The 26804-nt window shown below is 37.1% G+C and overlaps 1 protein-coding gene across 3 annotated transcripts in view; it reads left to right on the forward strand.

Annotated features, from left to right (window-relative positions):
- Nucleotides 1–1257: 1257 nt before the first annotated feature.
- SLC9A3 (solute carrier family 9 member A3) overlaps nucleotides 1258–26804 on the forward strand; it is a gene marked incomplete at its 3' end in the record, with an annotated part of 53699 nt that continues 28152 nt past the window's right edge. For 2 of the 3 annotated variants that reach the window (XM_084509375.1, XM_084509377.1), the window contains exons 1-2: nucleotides 1258–2048; nucleotides 23160–23462. In XM_084509375.1, the coding sequence (XP_084365501.1) occupies nucleotides 1856–2048; nucleotides 23160–23462 (496 nt within the window). In that variant the 5' untranslated portion in view covers nucleotides 1258–1855. The remainder of the gene's footprint in view (nucleotides 2049–23159; nucleotides 23463–26804) is intronic. The other variant, XM_084509376.1, reaches the window with a different exon arrangement.

A 26804-nucleotide genomic window follows, 5' to 3' on the forward strand; every position in this document is an offset into this window, starting at 1 on the left:
TTTGAGTACCTAACTGATCCTTAAAAGAGATAAAAAATGTATAGATAGGATTTTAGTTCTTGGACACTGACAGATCTTTGTCTACAATATTTCCTAAATGTAAAGAAAATATTTTGCTGGCAAATAAAAGAGCTAAATGTTTCATGAAAAGAGCTGCATATTCTATCTTTCTAAACTGAAATATCTCCTAGACTAAAATATCCTACATAATTTCCTTTCCCTTAAGTAAAGAAGAAGCAAGGAAAACAGACAAACAAACACACACACAAAACACTGTTTCACCATTTGAAGAGAGGGTCCAATGCAAGGCCTGTACTTGCTTTGAGGTAAAAACTGAATCTTCAGATGAGAAGTTCACTCCTTGAGTTCCTCTGCTAAATAAGATTATGTATTAATGAAATACACCCTTTGTAACAATGACATTCAATGCAAATTAGTTTTAATTTATGGGTTAGTTGATTTATAGACTGTTTTAGCATAACCCACTTAGACTTACAAAAAGTACTTTGCTTTTCTACCCAATGACTGGAATGATCAAAATAACTTCTTTATCTTCTGCCACATCTTCATCTTCTGAACATTTTAAAGGGGAGCTTATCACATTCATTTTTGAACGCCTGATAAAAACAGCTGTCGTATATGTAAAACAAGCAGGTAACCTTTTTCCACAAAGTGGTGGACTGCACATGGCAGTTGGGTTGCTTCAGAGCACATAGCAGAGGGTAGAGCTGCTGCTGCAGTGAGTAGGAAGGTTCAGTTTGCTGGGAACATGCTGCTTTGCTGCCTTTTTACTTCAGAGTGATGATTATCGTGGCTCCACCTGCCTACAGCATACAGTATACACTGTCCAGGATATCAGGTGAACGTTTATCAGCAAGAAGGAAGGGTTGGGGGGAGAGGTGGCAACCTTCTAAAAGATTTTATGTTGTAACCAAAAGAAAAAAAAAAAAAAAGGACACGAAAAGAAGACACAGGACCTTTGTAAACTACCACATCTTAACGAAGAGCTGCAAGCAGATCTAAATGAAAACCCCAGACCTTGTAGTTTCCCCGATCACCGTTGGGAGAGGGGCTTTCTGGTGGACAGAGGTAAAAGCTGGCTTGTGAAATCTGCTGTATTGTCAGAGCTCAGCAAGACAAATCCTAATGCAATTTGGAAAAATGTGCATTCCCTTTGTGGCAATCGGCTGGAGCAGTGGGTCTGGCGGAGAGGCTGCCTCGTTTCGCTGCGCATCGCAGTCACCCGAGCGGAGACTCGTGGATCTGTCCCCTGCTTATCCATACCCGAGCTGAGCACGGATCCCGGGCTCCGCCTTGGACGTGCCTGCGGGAGCGCCCCAGCCTTGGCCCCTAGCACCAGAAACTCAAGGTCACTTCCTTCCAAGCCCCGTGTGCTCAGAGCCGAGCCGGGACGGCTGGCACAACCCACAGCCTGCTGTCACCGTCCCGGCAGAGCGGAGCTCCCCAGCTGGTCTCTAGGGGTGCCCGGTCGGGAGTATCATCGCTACCTGCCCACTGTCAGGAAAGCTCCGCCCCCGACATTTCGGGAGCAGTTTGATATAGGCAGCTCGGGGCAAGCAGCGGGATCCCAGCTCGAAGTATCTGCCTATGCACGAAGCCCCTGACCCCTCCTTGGCCGCTCCTCTCTGAGCAGGACCCGAGCCGGCCGGTGGCCGGGGAGCACCCGCGCCGCTGCGGGCTCAACGCACCGGTGTCCCCCGCTCCGCAGTCCCTGCGACAGCTTCTCTGGGGGGGAGACAAGGACCTCTCCCACAAGGACCTCGCCCACAAGGACCTCCGAAGAGGCGGGATTTCTCCGGGAAGAGGAAACGGGATTTTGTTGTGTGACTTGGAGATGAGACAGGTATCTAGTGTGGGGTTGCTCCTTGGGCTCATGGCTCTCCCAGCGGCGCTAGGAGAGAGAAGCTCAGAAAGCCCTCCAAAACACAACCAGACCAGCTTTGAGATCGTCTCTTTCAAATGGGATCACGTCAAGGACACTTATGTCATTATTCTCTGGATCCTTGTGGCCAGCTTGGCCAAAATCGGTGAGTCCCACGTTATATATTAATTAATGCATAAGTCCTCCTCCTTCCCCTTTTTCCCATCTACCACCAGTGTAAATGAAGAAAGTTTATCATAAGTCCACTCACCCCTTTGCAGGGGGTTTACTGTACTCTGTTCTGATTTCATAATACTGCCTGAACATAGTGCTTAGCAGTGTAATTTTCACCTTTCCCAGTCGGTGAAGTAGTTCATTTTCAATGCCTAGGACTCTGGCTTCTGTATCTGACTCCTTGCAAATCCTTGCATGCTTTGAAACCTTGCATTACTGTTGCTCTCGGGAAAAACTTTTTACAGACATGAAACAAGAATAGAGCCTAACTGCTTATACAATGCCTATTCCAGTTGACAATATGCTATCCTCCTAATTTTAATTGGTAGTTGTATTAGCTATTGTCATCACAAAGACTGTAAATCCCACGTATGGGCGTAACTTTCTCTGTTTTGCGGAGCATTGTTGAAGTAGTGAAAGAGAATAAGAAAGTTTATTATCAGCTATTATCAGGTCATCTGTTGCAATAGAAACCTTAGAATGCTTATAATTTTCTTCAAGAAAATAGAGTAATTGAAAAGCAAGGATGTAGACTAATTCAAATGTAGTATGAGTAAATTTATATGAATTGTGTAACTCTTGTGTTCTGTACACTGGAAGAGCTCCAAAAGCAATCTTATACTAACAGTGTTGTTTGCTGAACTGGAAAAGTGGCTAATTGGAACATATTTTATTTACATGATGCTGTTATCCTCAGTCACAGAATCATAGACTATCTGGAGTTGGAAGCGACCCACAAGGATCATTGACTCCAACTCCTGGCTCCACACATTACTACCTAAAAATTAAACCATATGTCTGAGAGTGGTGTCCAAGTGCTTCTTGAACTCTGTCAGGCTTGGTGCTGTGACCACTCCCCTGGGGAACCTGTTCCAGTGCCCATCCACACTCTCACCTGTTTCTAATATCCAGTGTGAATATCCCCTCATGCAGTTTCATGTCATTCTGTTGGGTCCAATCACTGGTCAAAGGCCATTTATCTTTTGTATCTAAAACTAGACCACTGTCAGTTTGGCTGATACTTTCACTGTCATTTTCAAGCTTCAGTAAATAATTCCTAAAATAATTCTCAACTCAGAAGGCAAGATCAGCTGAAAATCATGCTAATTTACTGTACTTGTATTGTTAATACTAATCTGAGATACCAGAATTATATACCATAGATTTTGCAAATCACACAGAATGAAAGATATAAACAGGTCAGGTATGCTGTAGAGCATAAGCTAAATGCAGTCAGGCTTGGATGGGAAATGCTGTGTCCACATCCAAATAAACCCAAAAGAAACTTTTTTTAAAATGAAGAGAAAGTTATGTAAAGGCTCTATTGTTAAGCATTTTTTTAGTGATACTTGCATCTTAGGTTTCTGTTGCTTACCCATATACACATAAGCCAAATATCCTCATTTGAATCACTGTTGAATTACACCTATCAAATATTACAGATGATTGCTACATTATCTAGATTACATAAAAATACAGCTTTGATTTAATTGACTCTTACTGATTGGTTATACCAAGTAGAAAACTGGGGGAACCAGATACAGGAAAAACTAGTGACATTGTTGAGTCACTGTAAATTTGTGCTAATTAAGCTAATACACAGGTTGTTTGTTTGAACCTTCTTTTTGAGATACTCTTCTAAATTAGCATTTGCTCTCTGTGTTATTAATGTTTTGCTGCTTTCTATATGTAACAAAGTTACACAGAATAACATTAGTCCTGCACAGCTGTAGCAGTTCTGTGGCAGAAACCCAATGCAGCTAACAGGACTGTTAGATTGTTCTATATATAAATTGCAATGGCCTGGATTATGATTAGCCTGGATTAAGATGAGCCATTTTACTGTGAAATCCTCAGTATGCCTATAAGTGCTTGATAAAGCACTAAGTGTTCTTGGAGTTCAGAAGCTGAATGTTGCTAGTTTTATTTTTAAATTATTTGCATTTATTTCATAGTTAAACAGAGCATGTTATTTACTAGTAAGTAGTGTATCCATCATTTTCCCTCCCCAAACTCTCAAGCCTCATACTCTTTTTTTTTTTTTTTTTTTTTTTTTTTTCCTTCACATTTGTAATTACAAGTCTGTACAGCCTTGTACATTGTCTTTGAAGAAGCAGTGGACAACTGCTGTATTCCATTGAGGGCCTATGAATGACCCTGATTTCCCCCCCAGTCACAAATAAGATGCAGATGATCAGAAATGTACACTCACTGCTCAACAGCTGATTGATGCAGAAAGTATAAAATTGTTCATATAAGTCAATGAGAAAGGGAAATCAAAATCTGTCGGCCTTTTACTTGCCTGGGTGTGTCAAGGATTCTAGAAAGTATGCCAGAAATTTATCACAAGATTTTGAAGGTCAAAAATGTTTTGCAGGACCAAGAAGATCTATAAATTTAAAAAGCAGACAGAAAAGAGCTGGGGAAGAAAATATAGTATGTCTGCCTCTGTGTCTCTTGATTTATTACCTGAAGGAGGGCAAACATAGTGGAGTTAAAATGCTGTTTTTGTTCTGGATATTTCAGTAGGGGGAGTAGTTCTTATACATGAAAGCTCACATCTCCATGGCTACAGAGGATGAGAGAGATACATTACTGGTGAAGTGCTGACTGGCAATTGGGTTAGCAAAAAGTCTTCTGGGAATTGCAAACTGGGGGTGAAAGGAATATGAGAATACTTTGCCTTTGTTTGCATTACAATAATCTCAAATTTTCTGTTTCTTTTGTTTCTTTTTCCCTAAAAGGAGTGGTTCACTTTATAATGCTATAAGGCTTGATGGAGGGCTCCTTTAATAATAAATACTTGTGGCTCTTCTGGGACTTGTTATTCCTGTGGTGTACAGAAAGTAAATTTAGTGCTGTCAAAGTGTTCTGCATCAGAAACTATTTTATGTGAAATCTCATAAGCATATCAAATACACAAAAAAGTCCTGAGTGTTCTGGGTTTGGTGTGAAAGAAGATGTATTCTTGTTTCCCTTTTTATAATTTTCATGTGAAGAATGAATCTTAAGTATTGCCACAAATAAAACTGGAAGAACAGTCTTCATACTGTTGGCTTTCATGCACTACAGGAAATCAACTAATTTTTGTGTTACTAGTACAAAACTTCTGATATATCACATTGTACTGTTTTGCATATTATAATTGATTTGATTTGACCATCTTCATTTGAAATGTTACAACACTATTCTAAGGTACACAGTGTTCCACCTAATTATCTTTATTTCCTCTTTTGATAGGCTTTCTTATCACTACAAATGAGTATCCTTATGGGATAAGGCCAATAAACAACTCAAATCTGTAAAGCTAAGTCTGAAAAATATCTTATCTTCATGAAGAAGGTACATGAGGTTCATCTGAGAACCCTCCCAGTGGACTTCTTCCACTAGGCATCCACATACTTGTACCTCAGTTCTCCAAATGGAACAAGCAATAGTAATGAAAGAAAACCAGACACACATAGGTACATGTATGTGTTCATATTATAGACTAGGTTTTTTCCTACTGTAACTACGATGTTACGGAATGTAAGATTCTTTTAATTGACATACTTTTCAGTATAGTTCTAATTTAAGATTAAAGACGTATACATACTGACCAGCCTTGCACAAGCTTTTTTAGTTCACTTAATGTACTCTCCTATTTCTTTGTATCTTTAGTAGATCTTTGGTAGATTACTTCAAAATTACTTGAAAATAATCATTTAGTAAACAGAAACATAGAAGATACCTTAATATACCTTAATCCACAGTTATTTGGATAAAAATAAGAGGAGGGGAGAGAGGTATGTTATAGCTGGGGATAGCCACCACATGCTACTAATGCTAGTATTTTCAAAATGCTAGTATTTTCTGCTAGGAGGCAGAGAGAATGTGTATTTATATTTTCATTGGTGGTTAGGTTGGGTAACTTATAAGACTCATGGTTTATATCCTTTGGACTACTATAATATTTTTCCAAAGGACAGTTAATTGTTTATCCCAGAATAATAACAATTTAAATAAACCCAAAACATATAAAACTGAATAACAATTCATAAAACTGAATAACAACATTTACTGCCTTCACCTCTGCCACCTAGACTATGGACCTCACTGGTCTAATCAGGACAGGTCTACGCAAAGAGTGCTCATCACTGTAATTATCTCTGGCCATTTTGGTAAGCTTAAGCTAATTGCTACTGTGAAAATGCTGTTTCAATTTTTCTTCATCACTCTGTCCCATGTTTGCACAACTAGTAGTACCCATCTGAGAGATAAAGTGGTCCCGCTATGGCATCTACCAGCTCCCTCAGCATTCTTGGGCGAATCCCATCAGGGCCCCTCCCCTTGGGATCCTGAACTTCACCATCTCATAGTCACTGCAGCCAAGGCAGCATTTGACCTTGAAATTTCCCAAAAGTTGCTTGTTGGTGAGTTGGTGAGTTAGTCCAGCAAAGCACTTCTCATTGGCTTCTGTATCACTTGGAGAGGAAGCTATCATCAAAGTACCGTAGGAAACCCCTGGTTTGCTATGGCACCCTCCAACACTCCACTCATCCTTTCTATTTTGGAGTTAGTTTTTCTGCCCATTTAGCCCCCTGAACTTGATCAATGTGGATCAAATAAGTAAAAATGCTCCAGTTTCTGCATGTCCTGGTCCCTTTGTATGTTTCACACTTACCTGAGAAAGAAGTATTTTGATAACACCAACATTCCTGTGGAGAATTTTAAGCATGTTGGGATGGGCTAGGGAAGAAACTGTGAAATGCAGGTCTAACAACCCACCTAATTAAAACTCTCAGGGCAACATTTTCTTTAAAGAAATCAATATTCTTACCTCTAAAGCAAATTGTCAAAACAAAAGCCCATTTGACTCTGAATTTCTCCTCCTGGCTGTTTAGTGGAAGGGAAAAGTTAATTTACTTAGATAAGCGATTTATTCTTTTAATTAAATCAAAAATATGAGAATAGGTCCTCCATTGGCAATTCCGTGTGCTCATCTCTTGTAAATACCATTTTTAGGAAGAAATGTTAAAGTTTGCTTAACAGAACTTTATTGTAAATATTTAGCTGAAAATGGAGTGAGAGACTCAAATAGTGAGGATATTGCAGAACTCTGCACAGCACAGATTACTGGCCTTGTCATGATTGCAGAGCTTTTTAAAAGCTGTTTTGTAAGCAAGTGATAATATGAGAAAGGACTTTGCATTCTGACTAGGAAGACTGATCTTGGCTGCTTTCCCCCATATCCAGAAAGAGCACTCTAGGAACCTTCTGGTTTGCTTGTGACCTGCTGTGTCACCCTCCAACACCCCACTCATAATTTCTATTTTGGAGCTAGTATTTCTGTCTATTTAGCCCCCTGAGCTTGCTCAATGTGGATCAGATAAGCAAGTGTGAGAAATGGTGGGAGAGTGGATGACTTTGAACAGGAATGAGGAAGTAAGGCTACCTTCCCCCGTATCCAGAAAAACATAGCAAGGAAAAATATAACTTCTAATGTATGGATTGCTTTATTGTGATCTCAGTAGAAGTTGAAATAGGTTGTCATACTTTTAAAGGAAGCACATAAATTTTCTTCCTGGATATACCCTTTCATTAGCTATCTTAAAATGGCAAAGCAATTAGATAGAAATATTATAAATTTGTGCTGGCAACAGTGTCAAATAACTGGGATGCCTTCAATTAAGTAAGATGCTCTACTTCCTCTTGCAATGTTCTGTTTAGAATGCATGTGAGCTAAAAATTAAGTAGTGTAAAATCCCTTCTAAGGAATTACCCTTTTTACACAACATTTCAGGTGGCTGAAAAGAACATTTACATCATAGAATAATAGCTTAGCATTTCTAGTTCTAAGAACAATTGTGTAAGCCATGATTTGTAAATGGATGCCTATTTCCACATTTTTTTCCATTTTACACTTGTACCTTATTCATCCTTTTCCTGTCCTTTTTGCCTCCCTGAAACACACATCCTTCTTCCTCCTCCCCCCTCTTTCCTTCTCTCTCTCCTCTAAGTGTTGTGAGTCTCATGTCTTAATTATTTAGAGTAAGGAAGAAGATAACAGAACAGTATAATTCAACAAGATTCAGATTACATCTCCCGAATAGCAAATGTACAGTGGCAACTTGTATGAGTTACATAAGAAAACAATGTCATTTTGAGAATGACCCTGAACCGAATACAGTTCAGGCATGCATACCTAAGAAAAGACCTCTGCCATCAATTACTTTCAAGCATCTGTGTGCAAAGTGCTTTGCATTCTCTGTGGAACAATGGAATCCTTTTAATACCGTCGTTTTAGGTTTGTTGAAACCATTGATTTACTGTCTTCGGAGCTATGGCCACTTATTGCTAAGGGTGGTCTACCAAACCCCAAAGCAATTGTAAATCTCTCGTGGTAATGCAGCAGACCATAGGCCTGCAAGTATTAACTGCAAGTAGCAAGCCCTTTTAGATATACAAAAATTCTTCATGTGAAAGGCTTTGTGAGGTCACCTTTGTGTATTTTTTTTTTTTTGTAGTTTAGTGTGTTAGAGATGCTTAGTAGGGAAGCTGATATTGAAAATCCTCATTTATTATGATTTATGATTTATTTACTACTTGGATCCAGCAGTAAGAAAGTGGTATTTCCAGTTTTGAGTCATATCACCAGAAGACTATCAGAAGTCAGTGAGTTTCATCACCACAACTGAGACACAACACTTCTTTTCCCCCTATTTTAATTACTGTGTTTTAATTACTGTGAAGTAATGGGATAATTGATAACTGAGTTGTTCTGTATCTTCTTTCTATTGCAAGGTGAAGTGCTGTGTCCAAATTATTGAAGACTTTTTTTTTTTTCAGCAGATTGTGGTTCTGCTCATCTTTCTATAGTAGTTCAGTTAAATTACTGTCCCAAAGAACTAAGGGCTCTAATTATTATTTATCTAGTTAAGAATTAGCACCCATTTAGAATTACTGTCTTTTAAAAGTCTTTTTAAACTGCAGAGCATGGTTGGTTGGCTGTTTTGTAATAATTTAATTCCTTTTGTAAAACAGCTTACAGAGTGTTCACCCCCATGAAAGGAGTGACTTGATACCCAACTGGCTGCTATGTAAAGCACTGTAAAGTCATAAATACTGAAATTACAGGCTGACAAGAAAGAGCCAAGACGGAATACAAGACCTCAGGTGGAAACACTTTTAATTAAGATACAAATATATAATATTTGTTCGTGGAAGAAGAAAGCTGAAGCTATTCTGAAAGATCTATGCAAAAGCAGAGTTTTTAAATAGATGAGTCTGTGGGTTTTCTCCTTCCAATACCTGAAAATAGAAGTAGTCATTCTGCATTCACTAATAGAACACTGTGGGAGAAGGGGCAGGATGGAAGCTACAGATGAGAGTGCTATTATGTATGTTGCATAAAAATGATGGAATTAGATTTTGAGGGGGGAGAGTTGGGCTGCCATTCAGAGGCAAGTCAGCAGGCTGGAGATAATGGGCTGACAGGAGTCTCATGCAGTTCAACATGAAGAATTGCAAACAACCACAGGCACCATTATGAGCTGGGAGACACCCAGCTGGAAAACAGCTTGGAAGAAAAGGACCTGGACACCAAGCTGAACAAGAGCTGGCAATGTGCACTTGCCACAAAGGAGGCAAAGTGCTGGAAGCAGGTCAAAGGAGGTGATACTTCCCCTCTACTCAGCACTAGTGAAGGTATCCCACAAGTACTCTGTTCTTGGCTCCCCAGTAAGAAAGAGACGTGGAGTTATTGGAGAGAGTCCAACGCAGAGTGGGACCACAAAGATGATCAAGGAACTGGATCATCTCTCCTATAAGGAAAGGTGGAGAGAGCTAGGACTATTTAGTCTAGAGAAGAGAAGGCTCAGGGGGCATCTTGTCATCATATATAAATATCTGAAGAGAGGGTGAAATGAGGACAGAGCCAGGCTCTTTACAGTGGTGTCTAGTGACAGTACTAGAGATAATGGGCACAGACTGGAAAACAAGAGGTTCTGTCTAAACATGAGGAAGCATTTCTTTAGTGTGCATTGAAAGACTGAGTAATGGCAGAAGTTCCCAGACAGGTTGTGAGTCTCCGTCCTTGGAGCTATTCAAAAGTCATCTGGACATGGTCCTGGGGAAGCAGCTCCAGGTGGTCTTGCTTGAGCAGAGGGCTTGAACCAGATGACCTCCAGAGATCCTTCCAAGTTTAACCATTCTGTGATTCTCTGAGGGAACATGAAAAAGAGTAGAAAATACACACAACGTTATATTCAATGTCTAACAAATTAGCATATTAATTAATTTCTTAATTTTTAATTTATGTTCTTTGTTATCATAAAGAAGATAAGTATTTGGCTGTTGTCCAGAAGGTTTTCTGTTAATGTTTTTCATTCATTGAAAGGATGTTTTTATACTGCCTGACATTTCTATAAATATGTCTATTAGTCATAGCCTCTTACCAGGAATTGGCAATATATTATTGTTTTAGACTCTGCTCTATAGGGCTTCAAGAGGGCAGCTTCTTCTTTTGGAAAATCTGTCTTTGGGGGGACTTATTCAGTGTCTCTACATGGTTGCCTGTGGATTGCAGTATATCTTAGAGGATACTACATTTTAGAGGTGTAAAATGAACATGCATAGCAAGGCTTATTTTTTCCCAACAAGACATTTAATAGGTTAAATGAATAGGCAACATCACTCTGTTCTTTTCAGTGCTGTGCTAAGTATTCCTTCAAATCAGAGAGCCACCTTTCTATCTGTTTCCAATAATCTTACAGATCTTAATTTTACCTGGGCCTTTTAAAGTGGGATTGTACATGTATACTTGCCAGTTGGTGCATTGCTGCTCATTTGTGCATGATTATATCTAACAGTTGTTGTTTTTTGTTTGTTTGTTTTTAATTATGGTGCAGCACAATTTTTTCCATAGTCACAGAAAATTTAAAGTGTTTTTCTATTTTAATATCTACTTTTATTCTACTTCTGTGTTCCACAACCTCTAATGTAGCAAACTCTTACAATTCAAGACAAGAAGAGTGAAAGACGTAAAACAAGGAAGATGGCAGCTCACTCAGGTCATTTGTTTGGGTGGTTGTCTAGCATCCACAACACAACCTGAAACTCATGCCCTGCAATTTTGCAAAACTAACATTGCTGTGATGAGGTAAAAGTGTCTGGAAACAGAGGGATCATTTTGTTACTTTTTTTTCTGGATAATATTTAGGGAAAAAGAAAAAAAAAGCACTCTTCATTCTTCCAATAGCTTTATTAGAAATAAAAACCACAGCAAATCCTGAAACAACACCGTTTTTTTTTTTTTGTTTTTTTTTTGTTTTTTTTTTTTTCTTCACAGTCTGATAGATATGGCATTAAAGTCAATCATTGATAGATTTCTTGTAATTCACCTCGCCCACACCCACACAAGTTAATTCAATCAACTTTCAGACATTCTCTGGTCTCAGATGAGGTTATTACACTTCACATGAGAGTCTAAAAAAAGAGCTGTCACATTCATCATGGAGTGAATGGGAGTGGCAATTCATTAGTATATAATACATTAATCTTATTTACAACCTTATGTTCCTAACTGTTTCAGTAACAGAAGTACATTTTGTTTTCAAGTCTTGAATGTTTGTACTGAAGAAAAAGGTAATTAAGTGAAAAGATACAGGTTTTTACTCTGAGATAAAACTATTCATTTTAAGCACTCAGTAAAACATCTTACTGCTTCAGTCTTTCCTAAGGAATACAACACAGTTTACCTTATTAAAAAGTGTAGTTTCCAAGGCATGTTCACTTCAATAATGCTGTTGATGTTTGGAAGTATGAGGATGTAAAAACAGCATGAGGAAGTATGAAGTTTCCTTCTGCTTATTGTGATTTAGAAGGAAAGATTAAAACCACTCCAAGGTAAACCTTAGAATTATAGGTAGAAACACAACTTTTGTATGAAACTCTTATGTCAGGAAAGACCTACCTAAAAGTAAGGATGAATGTTCTATAGCTATATTTTTCCATTACTACCTTGTGTAGCATGCACATAATTGAGGAACCTGAAGTGTTGAAAAGTAGACAAGTAGAATCTTGTCTATATGTGCATGTGCTAAATGTTTTATGCATGTTGTCCACTGATGTAGTACAACAGCCAACAGTCACTACTAAGAGTGCTCACACTGTGGTCCCCAAAACAAAGTGTCTCTAACTAGGGGTTGAAAGAAGCTTGGTAAACAGCTCCATAATTTGGGAACTGCTTATTAGTTAGGAATATGACTAAAAGACATGACATTTTATTTATCATTCAGTACAGTTTATGTCAATAGGCAGTGTTTTCTCCTAAAACTGATTCCAGCATTAGGAAAAAAATAATCTCCTCTAGAAAAGCTGAGATCTACGAAATTCACAACATATATAAACAACATATGTAAATTTCTGAAATTATACCTGAGTCATAATCATGAAACTCTTGTTTTATTGAGCTGTTGGAATCTTTCCTCCAATATAAGACTGCCCTTTGAAGCCTTGCTGGGTCCACAGTAGAGTGTTTGCTTTCAGTGGAAACTAGCCAGGCATATTTTCTTTACCTTTCTCAGATCAAGTTTATTTTCAGTTTTAAAGACAAGCTTCTTGATATATGTGGTTTTTTTTTTTGTTTGTTTGTTTGTTTTTTGGTGGTCATCAGTACTAAATGTGGGTATCCTTAATTTTATTTAGTTTTCTAATGTAACCAGGAATACTTCTACTGTAATCCCATGTTATTCCAGTTGTACTAATTATAATCTTGCCATGGTGAAATGTGAGGGGCAGGAAGCAAGGCAATCTACCAGGGCTCAAAGAAAGGTGCTTACTTATCCTATGATTTGGAGCACTCTTCATAGCTATTCCCCTTAGCCCTTGGTCTTTAATTACATCCTTCATGTCTTTCCTAACAGGCAGCATGCCATGTCCTTACATGATGCAGTGCTGGAGAAGAACAGTAAGTCCCTATATTAGGAGCAGTGCTGGGGAAGTACAGGAAGTCACAGAATCATGGAATCTTTAAATTTAGAAAAGACCTCCAAGATCATCTCATCCAACCATCTACTAACATCATCCAGTAAACCATGTACCTAAACACCACATCTAATCTTTCCTTAAACACCCCCCAGGACTCCACCACCTCCCTGGGCAACTCGTTCCAATACTTGACCACTCTTTCCGAGAAGAAATATCTGCTAATTTCAAAAATAAACCTCCCCCAGCACAACTTGAGGCTATTCCCTCTTGTCCTATTGCTAGTTATCTGTGAGAAGAGGCCGACCTCCAGCTTCACACAACTTCCTTTCAGGTACTTGTAGAGAACAATGAGGTCTACCCTGAGCATCCTCTTCTCCAGACTAAACAACCCCAGTTCCCTCAGCCATTCCTCATAGGACTTGTGTTCCAGACCCTTCATCAGCTTCTTAGGCCTTCTCTGGACATGATCCAGGGCCTCGATGTCCTTCTTGTAGTGAGGAGCCCAAAACTGAACACAGTACTCAAGGTGCGGCCTCACCAGAGCAGAGTACAGGGGGGTAATCATCTCCCTAGTCCTTCCGGCTACACTGCTTCTGATCCAAGCCAGGATGCTGTTGGCCTTCTTGGTCACCTGGGCACACTGCCAGCTCATGTTCTGGTGACCATTGACCAATATCTTTCCAGTCACTCTGCTGCAGGCCTGTAGCACTGGTTGTTATGGCCAAAGTACAGGACCTGGCACTTAGCCATGTTGAACCTCATCCCATTGGCCTCTGCCCATTGATCCTACCTGTCCTGGTCTCTCTGCAGGGCCTTCCTACCCTCTGGCAGAACAACACTTCCCCCCAATTTCATGTCCTCTGCAAACAAGCTGAGGGTGCACTCAATTCCCTCATCCAAATCATCAATAAAGGTATTAAAGAGGATGGGCCACAACACCAACCCCTGGGGAACATCACTCATGACTGGTCACCAGCTGGATTTCACTCCATTCACCACCACTTTCTGGGCCTGGGCATCCAGCCAGTTTTTAACCCAGCAAAGAGTGTACCTGTCCAAGTGTACTATGTCCTTGTATTAGAAGGAAATTTTCAGTGTCAACCTCCAATAGGGATTCATCAAGCTATTTCTTCATCTTCTCCTTTTTCTTGAACAATAGGAGTGAATCAAGGACAACTTTTTCTGTTGTGTGTTCAGGCTTTGGTAATTGTGCAATTTATCTTGACACCAGAACAACCATTTCCTTGTATTACTAGTAATCCATTTCTTTGCAGTTCTTTATCTGTATGAGCAAAAGCTGAAACATTCTCAGATGGAGACCTTTGTTTTAATTCATTTATCATGTTAAAGTAAAGGTCAAAAGGAAACATTTTTCTAAAATTCATAGAGCGAAATGAGTTAACTCAGCATTTCTTGGCATTTATTTATTTCAGTCAGTTCTTCCCATGTTACTGGTATATAGTTTGGTATTTGAAAAAATTAAGCTAGAAAAATTGCTTTCATTATCTGTCAGTGAAGGTCATTCTACTTCTGGAGTAATTGTAATATATAACTTTAATAGAAAGTAAATTCTGCTTTGTTTTCTTACTCCAAAAATACTTCATAAATTTGTAGTGTAAAATCAGCTGGAATGTTAGACCTCAAGCAATCTACTGAGTCAAAACAACCCTATTAGTCAGGCGATTACTGATAATTCTACTTGCAATTATTTCTGACCTGTTTGATTCATTTTATATACAATAACTCTAGTATGTAATATTCTTCAGCTGTGTTTCTTTATGTTTGTATTCTGTATGGAATATTACATACAGAGAGAACATCCTTAGCACGGAAAAGTCATAGTAACCCTTAAATGAGGTTAGTTTGTGAGGAATACTTACTTGAGCAAGAAGACTGTCTTTAAAACTTAATTCTAAAAGGTTTGCATAGGAAATGCATTTTTATGATACTTTCTCTGTCCTGTTTTATATCATGTACTCAAGGTTTTTCTAATGTGTACTTTGCTCTCATTTTGAAATATTATTTTTGACTGTTCCCATTTATCTTTTAGTGCCATTCTGTTCCATAAGGGCCAAATGCTACCACGGTTGCACTGCAGTGGGACTGTTCCTTAAAAAAAAAAAAAAAAAAAAAAAAAAAAGAACTATTTGGCATAATTATGGTAATCTGTACCTGACTGCTTAAACTTCATTATGTTCTAAGTGCTTATGGTAATGGTAATGGTTGCTTACTCACACACTTCTTTGAATTTGACTTGGGGCTATCTTGTTATGCTATGACCTATCAGCTCAGGAACCTTGACCTGCATGTTGGTTGCACTTTTAATTGCTAATGTATTTTGGTAATTGTTCAGCCACAGAGAACAGAGACCTAAAATCTCCTATTTAATGAGCTCATTACAATGCTATACACTTTTAAAATGGTAGTCATTACATATGTGACAAATAAAGCTTTCAGGGGCTGGATAAAACCAAACTCAAACCAGTTTATCTAAACAAGTTAAATATGAAGGACTTTGTGTCCTGCTTAGGAAAAATATGTCCAGGATCAAGTACGAAAAGTATTAATACTCATGTTCATGTAGTGTATTTTAAGACAGCATCCAAGGACCTTTATCAAAAATGGCTTTTACTACTTGTTACTTGATACACAGATATTATAAAATATCACTGAAGCATTTCAATAACTTTTTCAATTTTGGCTAAATTTGATAAAAACCTAAGTATTGTCTAAGTAATCATGGTTAGAAGAAATCAGTAAAACCTTTTTTCTTTAAGTACTTTCCACTACCTGCATACAAACAATTCAAAAATTGATGAAAACTACCATGTTGAGAGCTCCACAGAACAGAACCTGAAAAACTATAAAACATGCTATCAGTCATCTGACCAGGAAAATAATACTGAGCATACTCTGTTGACAAAGATTAAAAAGGCAATTACAAGTAATAATGATCAGCTTCAGCTATGTGGAGTCTGCTCAGACATTTCCTGGACAGACGAAAAAAGCAGTTCCTTTATGCTTTGAATCCTTGTTTGAACTTAACCACTCTCAGAACACAATGAAAAACCTCTTTTTTTTTTTTTTTTCTTTCTTGATGTAGGCCTTAAATTTATCTAGACAATGGATAGGTGAGTAACAGGGTGAGTAAAGGAATCATAGAATATCCAGAGTTGGAAGGGACCCACGAGGGTCATGAAGTCCAGCTCCTGGATCCTCAGATGACCACACAAAAAATCAGACTGTGCCTGAGAGCGTTATCCAAACACTTCTTGAACTCTGTCAGGCTTGGTGCTGTGACCACCTCCCTGGGGAGCCTGTTCTAGTGCTCATCCGCCCTCTCGGTGAAGAACCTTCTTGTGTTATCCAGCTATCCAGCCTGACCCTCCCCTTTTGCAGCTTCAAGCCATTTCCTCAGGTCCTATCAGTGGTCACCAGAAGGAAGAGATCAGCTCCTGCCTCTCCACTCCGCCTTGTGAGGAAGCTGTAGACTGCAATGAGGTCTCCCCTCAGTGTCCTCCAGGCTGAACAAACCAAGTGACTACAGCTGCTCTTTATATGTTCTCCCCTCCTTCACCATCTTTGTAGCCCTCCTTTGGACACTCTCTAACAGTTTTATATATTTTCTATACTGTGGCAACCAAAACTGCATGCAGTCCTCAACGTGAGGCCACACCAGCACAGAGTAGAGCAGGACAATCACTTCCCTTGACTGTCTAGCAATGCCATGTTTGTTGCACCCCAGGTTGGCCTTCCTAGTTGACAAGGCCAGGACAAGATAAAGTATGAAACTATAAGGAGGTTATTTGTAGAAGTCACTAGAGTTTATTTTATTTTATTTTATTTTATTTTATTTTATTTTATTTTATTTTATTTTATTTTATTTTATTTTATTTTATTTATGTTTTATTACCACTGCACAAAGAGGTGAAGTGTCCTGCTGAAGGCTTCTAATGACATGTTTTCTTAGGCATCATCTAATGCAGATCTCATTACTGAACTAGAAAAAATATATAATCTTTAGAAAGGGAGAAGTGAATAAAATACAGTAATACCAAGGGCAGTTTTACTCAGTGACTAATGACAAGGATTTCTACATGAGCTTGTGAATGAGGACGAGAGGGGTACATATGTGTATGAAGTGACGAACATAGGATGACTGTGAGTCACCAATGTGATAATGAATCTGGGATATAGCTGACTATACCTGTGATAGCAAATTATTAATGCCATTGAATCTGCTCCTACCGTGACTATACAAAATGCTGTCTATATTTCTGATGATTCTGAGTCTGCAGAGGTGAACTCAGATTGAAATAGGCAGAGAGAGCTGAAGCAGAAACTAAAAATAAGTGGCTTAGTTTAACAAAGACAAGCAACAGAAGGAGAATATGTTTATATCCGTATATATATAACAAGAAATGAAGAACTTAACACCAGGGAAAAAAATGTTTAATAAAAATGATATAATTGTCACAAGGGCTAACGGATATAAAATTGCTGTGAATATTCTTCTAGAAATCAGGGTAAAGTCTCTAATTATGAGGTGAGGGCTGCTGGTATGCCTTTGCATAGGCTTAAGTGGAGCAAAAATCTCTGAAATAAGGATCTTCAAATGTAGTGTATTGAAGGCCTGGCTACATGATCAAATAGCTCTTTTAGTTCTTATGGTCATAATTTAAATTCCTAGATCCTCTGTGCAGGCTACATAAGCAAGAGAGTTAGCAGGGATGAATGATTTTTAGGGATGGCAAAACAGTTTCTTCTCGAAAACATATGCTCCAGATTATATTTTAGACAGTGTGCCCATTCCTTAGTCAAGGAGTCCAAACATAGTAAGGACGGACCAAGACTTTCTAGGATCTTGATCAGTTCACTACCTGGTATTTGATTGTACTTTGTGAAATTATATAGGCAAAGTAAAGCAGATTATTCCATGTGTGCTATTGGAATAAATTTCAGATTTCTGACATTATTTTATTTTATTTTATTTTATTTTATTTTATTTTATTTTATTTTATTTTATTTTATTTTATTTTATTTTATTTTATTTTATTTTATTTTAAACTTGTATCTGCAGAAGACAGTGCTGAAAAAGCTGCAGGAAGGGTACAGCTAGACAGTTTTTAAATAGAATTCTCACTTCTTAAAGGTAAGGAAAATATGAATAGGTAGATAAGGTAGTAACTGATTTTATTTATTTATTTATTTTTGCTAGACAGAGTCCAACTGCTAGAAGATGTTTAGAAGAAAGATTTCCCTTTGGGTAGAATATTCCTTTGTGGGATTTCTTCATACCTTATGGAGCTTCTCTATGATGCTGTTGCAGGAACCTTATTATTTACTGCCTCGGAGATCCTATTGAATGCATTTCTGTAAAGTAGGTGTAAAGAAAAATTACAAAAAAGTTGCAGCAGTTTGCTCTTACTTTAGTCAATGGCAGGGGTTCCCACAAGCTGCAGAGAATCAAGTCTTGGATCTCAAATTAGAGGCACCTGTGTCATGATCTCCTATGATAATCTGATATAAGTGAAAATAAAAAGTCAAAACTGAAAAATACACTAATAACACAATAGCAGTGTATATTTGACCCACTGGCAAAAGCATAGCTGTTAGACCTGTCAGTATTAGTGGTAACGTGCTGACATGTGTTTGCAAATTGATTTCTACAATTTAGCAGGAACTTTAGAAAGCATGAGGCTGAAAACATTGGCTTAAAATCTGTTTATAATCTAAGTTCTTCTGTGATTCTTTGGATTTTATATAAAGATGCATTTAAACAAATAAACATTTAAGCAGAGAATTACTAGTATTATTATAAATAATTTCTTGATTTTTCTGAATTATATGGTACTTAGTGTTCGCATGCAGTATACATGTATTTTGTGTTTGGCTGAGACCCTGTTACTATCAGAAAACTTTTTCTCAATGTCTTCAAGGCCTTGGCTTTATACTAATGAAGCTGAGGTAGTGTTGGAGCAGCCATATAAATCCAGAAATTTAACATTGTATTAAACAGGTAGTTTCAGCCTTTTATTTTTGCAGCACTATATTTTCAGGTGATAAATCTATCTTCAGTCATTCATTCCATCTGGAAAAAACGCCAAAAATCTAGAATCAAGTCATTGAAATGTTTCTCTTGATAAACAAAATACAGTATTCAGGAAAAGAACAGGTCTGTTAGAGATAATTTGGAAAGAAATATGGGAAGAAACTACTTTAAAAATTTGTTAGTGGGTCTACAAAAATTAAGTGACTTGAGCATGAATTGTATGGTTTATTATTATTATTATTATATTTGTAATTCATATTTAACCACTCCTTTCTAAATTAGATACCAGTCATTTCATTTAGTGTATAAGAAAAGGGTTATTCCATTGAATCATGTTCTCCAAAGCAATCTTTTTCTAATTTCTACCTTAGAAAGCAATAGGTAGTTCACTGAATCTCATAAATTCTACTGCGGGATTTAATTTAAGTTACTGAATTCTTAACAGGTGGTAAAAATAAACTTATTTCTTAAAGTATGGTGACATTGGTAGTAGGGTGATGGTTGGAACAGATGATTTGAAGGTCTTTTCCAACCTTAATGATTCTATGATTCTATGAAAAGAAACTGGATCCAGACAGCAAATCACAGCCTGTTAATTTGTTTTGTCTTTCTCATTAGACATTTAAAACAGTCCCTTTCTTTTCATGGATCTCAAAGGAAGTGTCAGGAATTTTTTATTTTTATTTTTTTTCCCCAGGAAGTTTATACTATGCAATTGTTCCTTTGTAGAAAGCTTCTGCTTCAGTGATGTTCAGCTTGAATTTAAACACGGTTTACTCATTAGTCAGTCCAATCCATTTTCAAACCAGGTTTAGCACATACTGAATTAAAGGCATATGTTTAATTTATTTTTTTTTCATTAAATACTGTGCCTTGACTAATGTAGTTTAATCCTAAATTATAAATTTTAAAATTTCTGGGAAATAAGAAGACTGTCCTGTGGATTTATACTTCTTTTACACCATGGACTGTATGCAGTTTTTCTTTGTTTCTTTGCTCTTGTGCTTGCCTCATTAAAAGATATTCATGTACTTTTCAGTTTTAACAGCAGTGAAAATAGGCTTAATTTCACCTCTAGGTCCCTTACAGAGTAGTTTATCTGAGCAGCACTGCATGTTATCCTTCCTGATGTTTGTGATTTCTTTCAGAACAGTAGAAACAAAACAAACTTTGCACAATCTTTATTGAATATAATTTATGCACATAGCCAGCAAAGAAAAATAAATGCAAATATGATCTAAATTCTAGTTGCACCCTTGCCTTAAGCTATTTCATTGAATTGCATCAATTGTGTTATTTTTCTTTTACATGTTTCTAACTTAGAGACACTATGATTCTGCTAATCTGACTGAATACTACTTGCCTGCAGAGTTAGCTAGACATTTACTATAAAATAAGCATGGTCTAACGATCAGAATCTGCTTGGGCAAAATGTAAAGAAGAGAAGGCATTTCTTTTTTTTCTTTTTCTTTCTTTTTTTTTTTTTTTCTCTCTTATTTGCCTATACTAGAACCTTGTTTCATACAATAACTTCCACATAACTTTCCAGAGCCTGCATTCCTGCATTCCTCAACTAACAGAGTAGAAGAAGAATTTACTGCTGGTAATACTTAAACCTTGTACAGTTCATCAGCTGATTGGTGTTAAGGAGAGCACAGAAGGATGTGACAATTGATGTGTCTGATTCATGGGACCATACATCTTCTAGGAGGAGACAGTGCTATAAGCAAAATATAGTTAGTTTCTCAGCGCTCACTGAGAGAAACTGGTTCTTGATAGTAAAGGTGAGGATTCTGGAGAATTATTTTTTAGCTGAACAATGTCTGGCTTTTTCTCAATGTCTTGTTCTGAAATATCTTCATAGTTTTATTCTGAATTTTAACTTCATATTCTTTTAGTTATATTTTATCTGCTAATGTAGGAGTAGGAAAACAGACTATGTTTAGTAAGACTAGCTCAATGACATTCATTTTCAGGGATAAGGATATAATCCCTACTCCATGAGGCTATAAATGAATTGGTACTGACTGGAAATTCAAGGAATCGAGAATAACCAGTAGTAAAGATATTTGAAAAGTTAGATGTTACAATTTATACATACAGAATAGTGGCTAGATTGGATTTTTTTCTTTCTTTTTTCTTTTTCTTTTTTTTTTTAAACCTAAGTCAAACCACAGTGTTTGTGTCTGTGGGGTGTTATTTAGCTGTTGATTACATGACCCAGCTTATTCCAAAAATCGGCATGGGTTAGCAAACTTCAATGAACACTGCTTGCTTCCATGCGTGATTGCTGTTTTCTTAAGTCCACTCTCCACCTCCATTCTAACATGGTTTAGTTTTCAAGTCTTGTCTATGAGCACATTGGAAAACTAAAAAAATAGTGCTCATATTGGTGGGAATGCTGGTGTAGGCAGGCTGCTGTTGTTTTTCCTTTCATGTTTTCTTTTCTGATGATTCCATGGAAGTTATACAGGTATGAGGAACTATCTTATTCTGGTACAACTATAGTATGGGCATTGCTTCTAACATTGTCTGTGTAGATGCAGCCAAGATGAAGACAAACAGTTAAAGAATGGGGACTTTAAAAAGCACTGAAAAGTAACTAGCAAATGTTTCACTAGGACAAATGCTTGGATAGGAGACTCTGAGGGAAAACAACAGTCTTTCACTGAATTAACCTGGTCTAAGACCTCTGCATAAGCATGGGAAAGATTTTTCTGCTATACCTCAAGATGCTGGAAAGCTTAATGAGTGCTTCTTGTCCAAACTAATTTGAGCCAATTTGCGTTAACATTGTAAATGCTTCAACACAGTTCTAAGCCAATGCTTAAGCCAGGAGAAACTTAGTGGGCTTTGGTGGAATTCTCCTCCTAAATTGAAAAACAAATCTTTGACAGAAAGCCATATAAGTAAACTCTCATTTATTGGGTGAATATCACAAAGTGCCAGGGTTCAGACCATCTGGGTCACAACAACATTTTTTTCCTTTTACCTGATACCTAACAAATGTCCTATAAGAAACATGTTATCATATGAAGAACACGAATTACCTGTGTTTCTGTCATTTTGAACACCTTAAACATTCTTTCTGTTTCAACCTTGTCATCTTTTTGTCTTTTTAGATTTATACTCTATTTTTTTCTCTGCCTCTAATTATTGGCTAGTTTAATAATCTTACCATGCATAAATGTAAATAAAATAAAATATTACATATTAAAATATTACATGTTTTTCTTTAATAAATACCTTATACTGTCCATCTCCTTTATTACTAGATCTGTCATACTACTGTAAGATAGTTTTTATGACACTGTTTATAAAAATTGTTTGTTGCAGAATAAGGCACCACTAAACCACAGTTATTTCAGCAAAGTCTCTGAATTAACTGAACTCCTTACTAGGGAGATCTTGAGGTAAAAGTTCAAAAGTGATCTCCCATGTTATCAGCTCCATTCTGCTCCTGTTGCAGGCTACATATTCTTCAGAAATTTAAAAAGCGTTGTCTTTAAACTAATTCTACTTTTGGCTTCCTCCTCTTTCCAGTCCCAACAAATCTGACAGTACATTGATCATTTTTAAAGATGGATATTGGGATATCAGATGTATGTTTTTAGGTATAGGAATAAACCATAAAGTCATACACTTCCAGCACTTTTACCATTTATTTTCAGTCTTGCTTAACTGTTTTGCAAAGAGCATCATCTTTCCCTAAACAGATCTTTAATGGAGAAGATAATCCCACAGAAGAAATAAATGTTGTGGAATGCTGTTTTCACATAAGTTGAAATATGTATTAAAAATGTCTGCTGGACAAAATCTGAAAACCAACTTTTTTATTTTATTTTCCAGGTAGATGGGTTCTGGATTCTGACACTGGCTGTACCCCATGTGCATGCTTTGGGGTCTAATAGCAATGAAAGCAGGAAGTTTGTGTGAAATCAAAATTATCAGCTAGTAACAGTTGTTCATGCAAATTGTTTCTTCTTTCCAGTTCTGACACACTGTTTTCCCTTTTTATTGCAGTTTTCCACTTGTCCCACAAAGTCACTCGGGTGGTTCCAGAGAGTGCTCTGCTGATTGTTCTTGGTATCATCCTTGGTGGCATTGTACTGGCAGCAGACCACATTGCCTCTTTTACCCTTACACCTCAGGTATTTTTCTTCTATCTGCTGCCCCCCATTGTTCTGGATGCTGGATATTTTATGCCAAATAGGTTGTTCTTTGGAAATCTTGGTTCCATCCTTTTGTATGCTGTCATTGGGACAGTCTGGAATGCTGCCACAACTGGTTTATCCCTCTACGGTGTCTATCTGACAGGAATAATGGGTAAGTCTGATCTGTTAAGGTACAACTGTGAATATTAATGTATACCAGCTGTTACAATAGGTTGATACCTTGCAATTTATCAACTCTTTTTAGAAGAAAAATCCAATTATAACTGGAGCAATTTGTAATCTTTTTTTTTTTTTACCAAATTTCAGAATAATCTGAGATTTATTCTCTGAAATGATCACTGAAGGGACTTGAACCTGTCTCTCTCGCATTTCCCTGCTCTGAATGTCAGCATAGACTCTCAGGATCAAGCTCAGGATTCATCCTCCTAATGGGTGTCCAGACAAAAATATACCCTGAGGGGCTTGTTTCTTTCTGCTGTGGTAGAAACCTTCAAAGTTACTGTGAAATTGAAATGTCTTTTGTCATTCAGATCTAATATTAAGGAAGCACTGGTTGCTGAATGTATATGTATGCATGTCATCTCTATTTAGTATTCTGAGGCTAGAAACAAAGACTTATAGAGCCAAGTAAGATGCATGTAAGATACATTCTGTCTCAATTGTACTACAGAATATAAGGGCATAGAGAGGCCAGAAGAGGCACAGAAGCGTAATTCTTATTCACTTCAGCAGATGTGACATGCACATTAGCTACATACTGCCACTTCAAACAGCAATAACTAACATATGTGTTTTGCATGTGTTTTGAAATAGGCATCCTATGTATGGTTTCTTTGTTTTTTAGTTTCTGTACAGGAAAAGCTCAAGAGCCCTTCCAAGACAAAATGCTCTTAGGTCAGTGAGTTCCAGAACGTACTTACAGAGTACAGTTGAGTGTTGCCAAGAGCAGCATAAGTATAGTGCTCCTGTGCCTGTGCACTTTGCTCATCTGTTCTTGGCAACCAGTTCCGAAATCCTAGACTGAGAGAGTAGCCCCAAGATGTCAAGGTGTGTGTTTGACAGGCTCAACAACCAATCATGGGGCTACTCTCTAACCACAGTTGTGTAAAAATGACTCAGGGCCTTAAATGTTAGGGATTGCAGATGTTGCAGAGAAGAACATTCAGTCATGAAGAACAAAGATATTATTGGATTATTATAGAAGAAAATAATAGAGTTTTGCCCCACTTTCCAGCTTGAAAAACTGCCCCTAGCATCAAGCACAGGGAGCAAAATTTGGGGCTGGCGTCTTTGAGCATACAATTGGGATATCTTGTCCTTATTTGAAAAATCTCTGTCTGGAAGAACTAGACCACAAATTTGGTGATGTGAGATTCCTCTTATTTAACCCTAGACTTTATATCAACATCTATGACAGAGTTACAATACATTTTAGACATTTACCTTCCTTCAAGATGAGTCATGTTTTATAATTAATAAATTTTCTTTAGAAGAATCAAAGGTGACTGCAGACACTATTGACGTCTATGGGTAGGTAAGCTGTTTTTAGGCATTTTCAGCCTGTAGGTGCAATATTTTGCACCCACAATTTCACATTTATTGTTAAATACAGGTTTGGAGGAATGATAAAAATGACAATGGGAAATGGAAAAGATATTTTATGTAAATATAATATGTGTATATATATACATAAACATCAACATTAAGCAAAGGGTACAGTATTAAATACTGGCATAATTTTCCACATAGTAGTGCTTGATATTTGGCAAGGATTTCTTTCTTTAAAATCGAAGCTGCTTCTGTTTTGGCAGATTCATGTAACAATTAAAAAACATCACCAACATATTTTTATTAACATCCTGTTATGGAAAAAATGAATGATAATTACTTAAAAAAAAAAAAAAAAAGTTGATAAAAGTCATGAAAGGAAAAACACTGAGCTCTGTATGATGTGTGAAATAAAAAAGTCAAGTGTTTCTCTGAAAATTGTATTTGAAATGAAAAACTCATTTAACTCTTTGCTCTCTTCCCAGTCCTTAAACAATTCTGGAGTAATTATATAAGCTGTATTTGATGGTTACATATTGTGCTTCATCATTATGCAAGTCTTTCAATGACAAAACTGAAACTATACTAGAAGTAGTACTAATACTTTTGCTAATAGTTCTAATATTAGAATTAGTTTTAATAGTAGAAATCTGAATTTACAGTTAAACAGAGAATCCAGTGCCCACCACAGGTCAGACAGATGAAGGTCTACAAATTAAATGTAGAGGTTGTTAATCAAGGTAGACTATAAACTGATATGCCTCACAAATTCAAAAGTTTAGAATAAGTGTTAATTGATATATTATCACAACATGTCTTACCAACAAGGTACGCCATAACCTACTAGATTTCTAATTTCTGTTATAAAAAAGTCTGTCCTTAATTTAAACTGTGTCATTCTCTGTCAAATGTAAGTAGGTCTTCAAAATATCTCCATGACACAAACTTAGTAATCCACTAAATGTTTTGTGTTGGCCTCCAAGACGTCAGCAAGATCTGAGCACCACACTTTGTGAAAAGTCTTGCTGTTCTTAGCAAGACTTTTCTATGATGAAGATAGGGGAATGCCGAGTTACTAATTTTTTAGGAGAGTTCATAGTAGGCTGTGGTTGCTTTTCTAAGAAATATTGTTTCTACACCACTTCTCCTATAACTGGAGTGTATAATATTAAAAGTAATATCTTTAATATGTTGGAATGTGTAACCACTATAGACTAAGAGGTACTGAAAAAAAAAAATACTATCAACTTTACCATGAATTGGCATGTAATCTTTTACTGACCATCAATACCAAAAGTGGTTGATCCAAATTCAATTACATAGATTTCTTACATAAACAAGTACAAAAACAGCTCTTAGTTTGCATTCTACCTCCTTACAGACACTATAATTTACAGAAGAGAAAGAGAGAAGGTGATAACAAAGAAATTCTTCCTTAGAAGTGAAATAAAAAGTTCAACACCTTAACTATTAATCAACAGCCATACTAGTCTGCTTTCACAGGATACAAAGAAGAATCTAATACTAAATCTTATGGTTGATTGCACTTCTCTATCTGCTGTAAAACTAACACATGCAGCATTACTATAGAACTGGAATAATTGTGGTTGAGACTAATGCTTAGAATTTTTTTTCCCCGTACAATCTAGGTCATCACAGCAATGTGCTGACCATGTGTGGGAGTCTTAAATTGGGCACAGCAAACTTAACTTGCTCAGGTGTCAGTGTTGGCAGCTAGTTGCTCCAGACTCCAGTGATCTGGAGGAAGAAATGGCCATGTATCACGTGTAGATAACTTTTATTATTAATCTAATTACAAGTCTCATTTAGCAACCCCATGCTTCATGATGCTGTTTTGTAGGAGTTATAGATGTGTCCCAACTTCTCCATAAATATTTGCTTTCTAGCTTTGCAGCTCTTCAAAGAATGTACCAATGATTATAAT

Source organism: Aythya ferina (genome assembly GCF_964211825.1).
Source record: "Aythya ferina genome assembly, chromosome: 2".
NCBI classification, from domain to species: domain Eukaryota; kingdom Metazoa; phylum Chordata; class Aves; order Anseriformes; family Anatidae; genus Aythya; species Aythya ferina.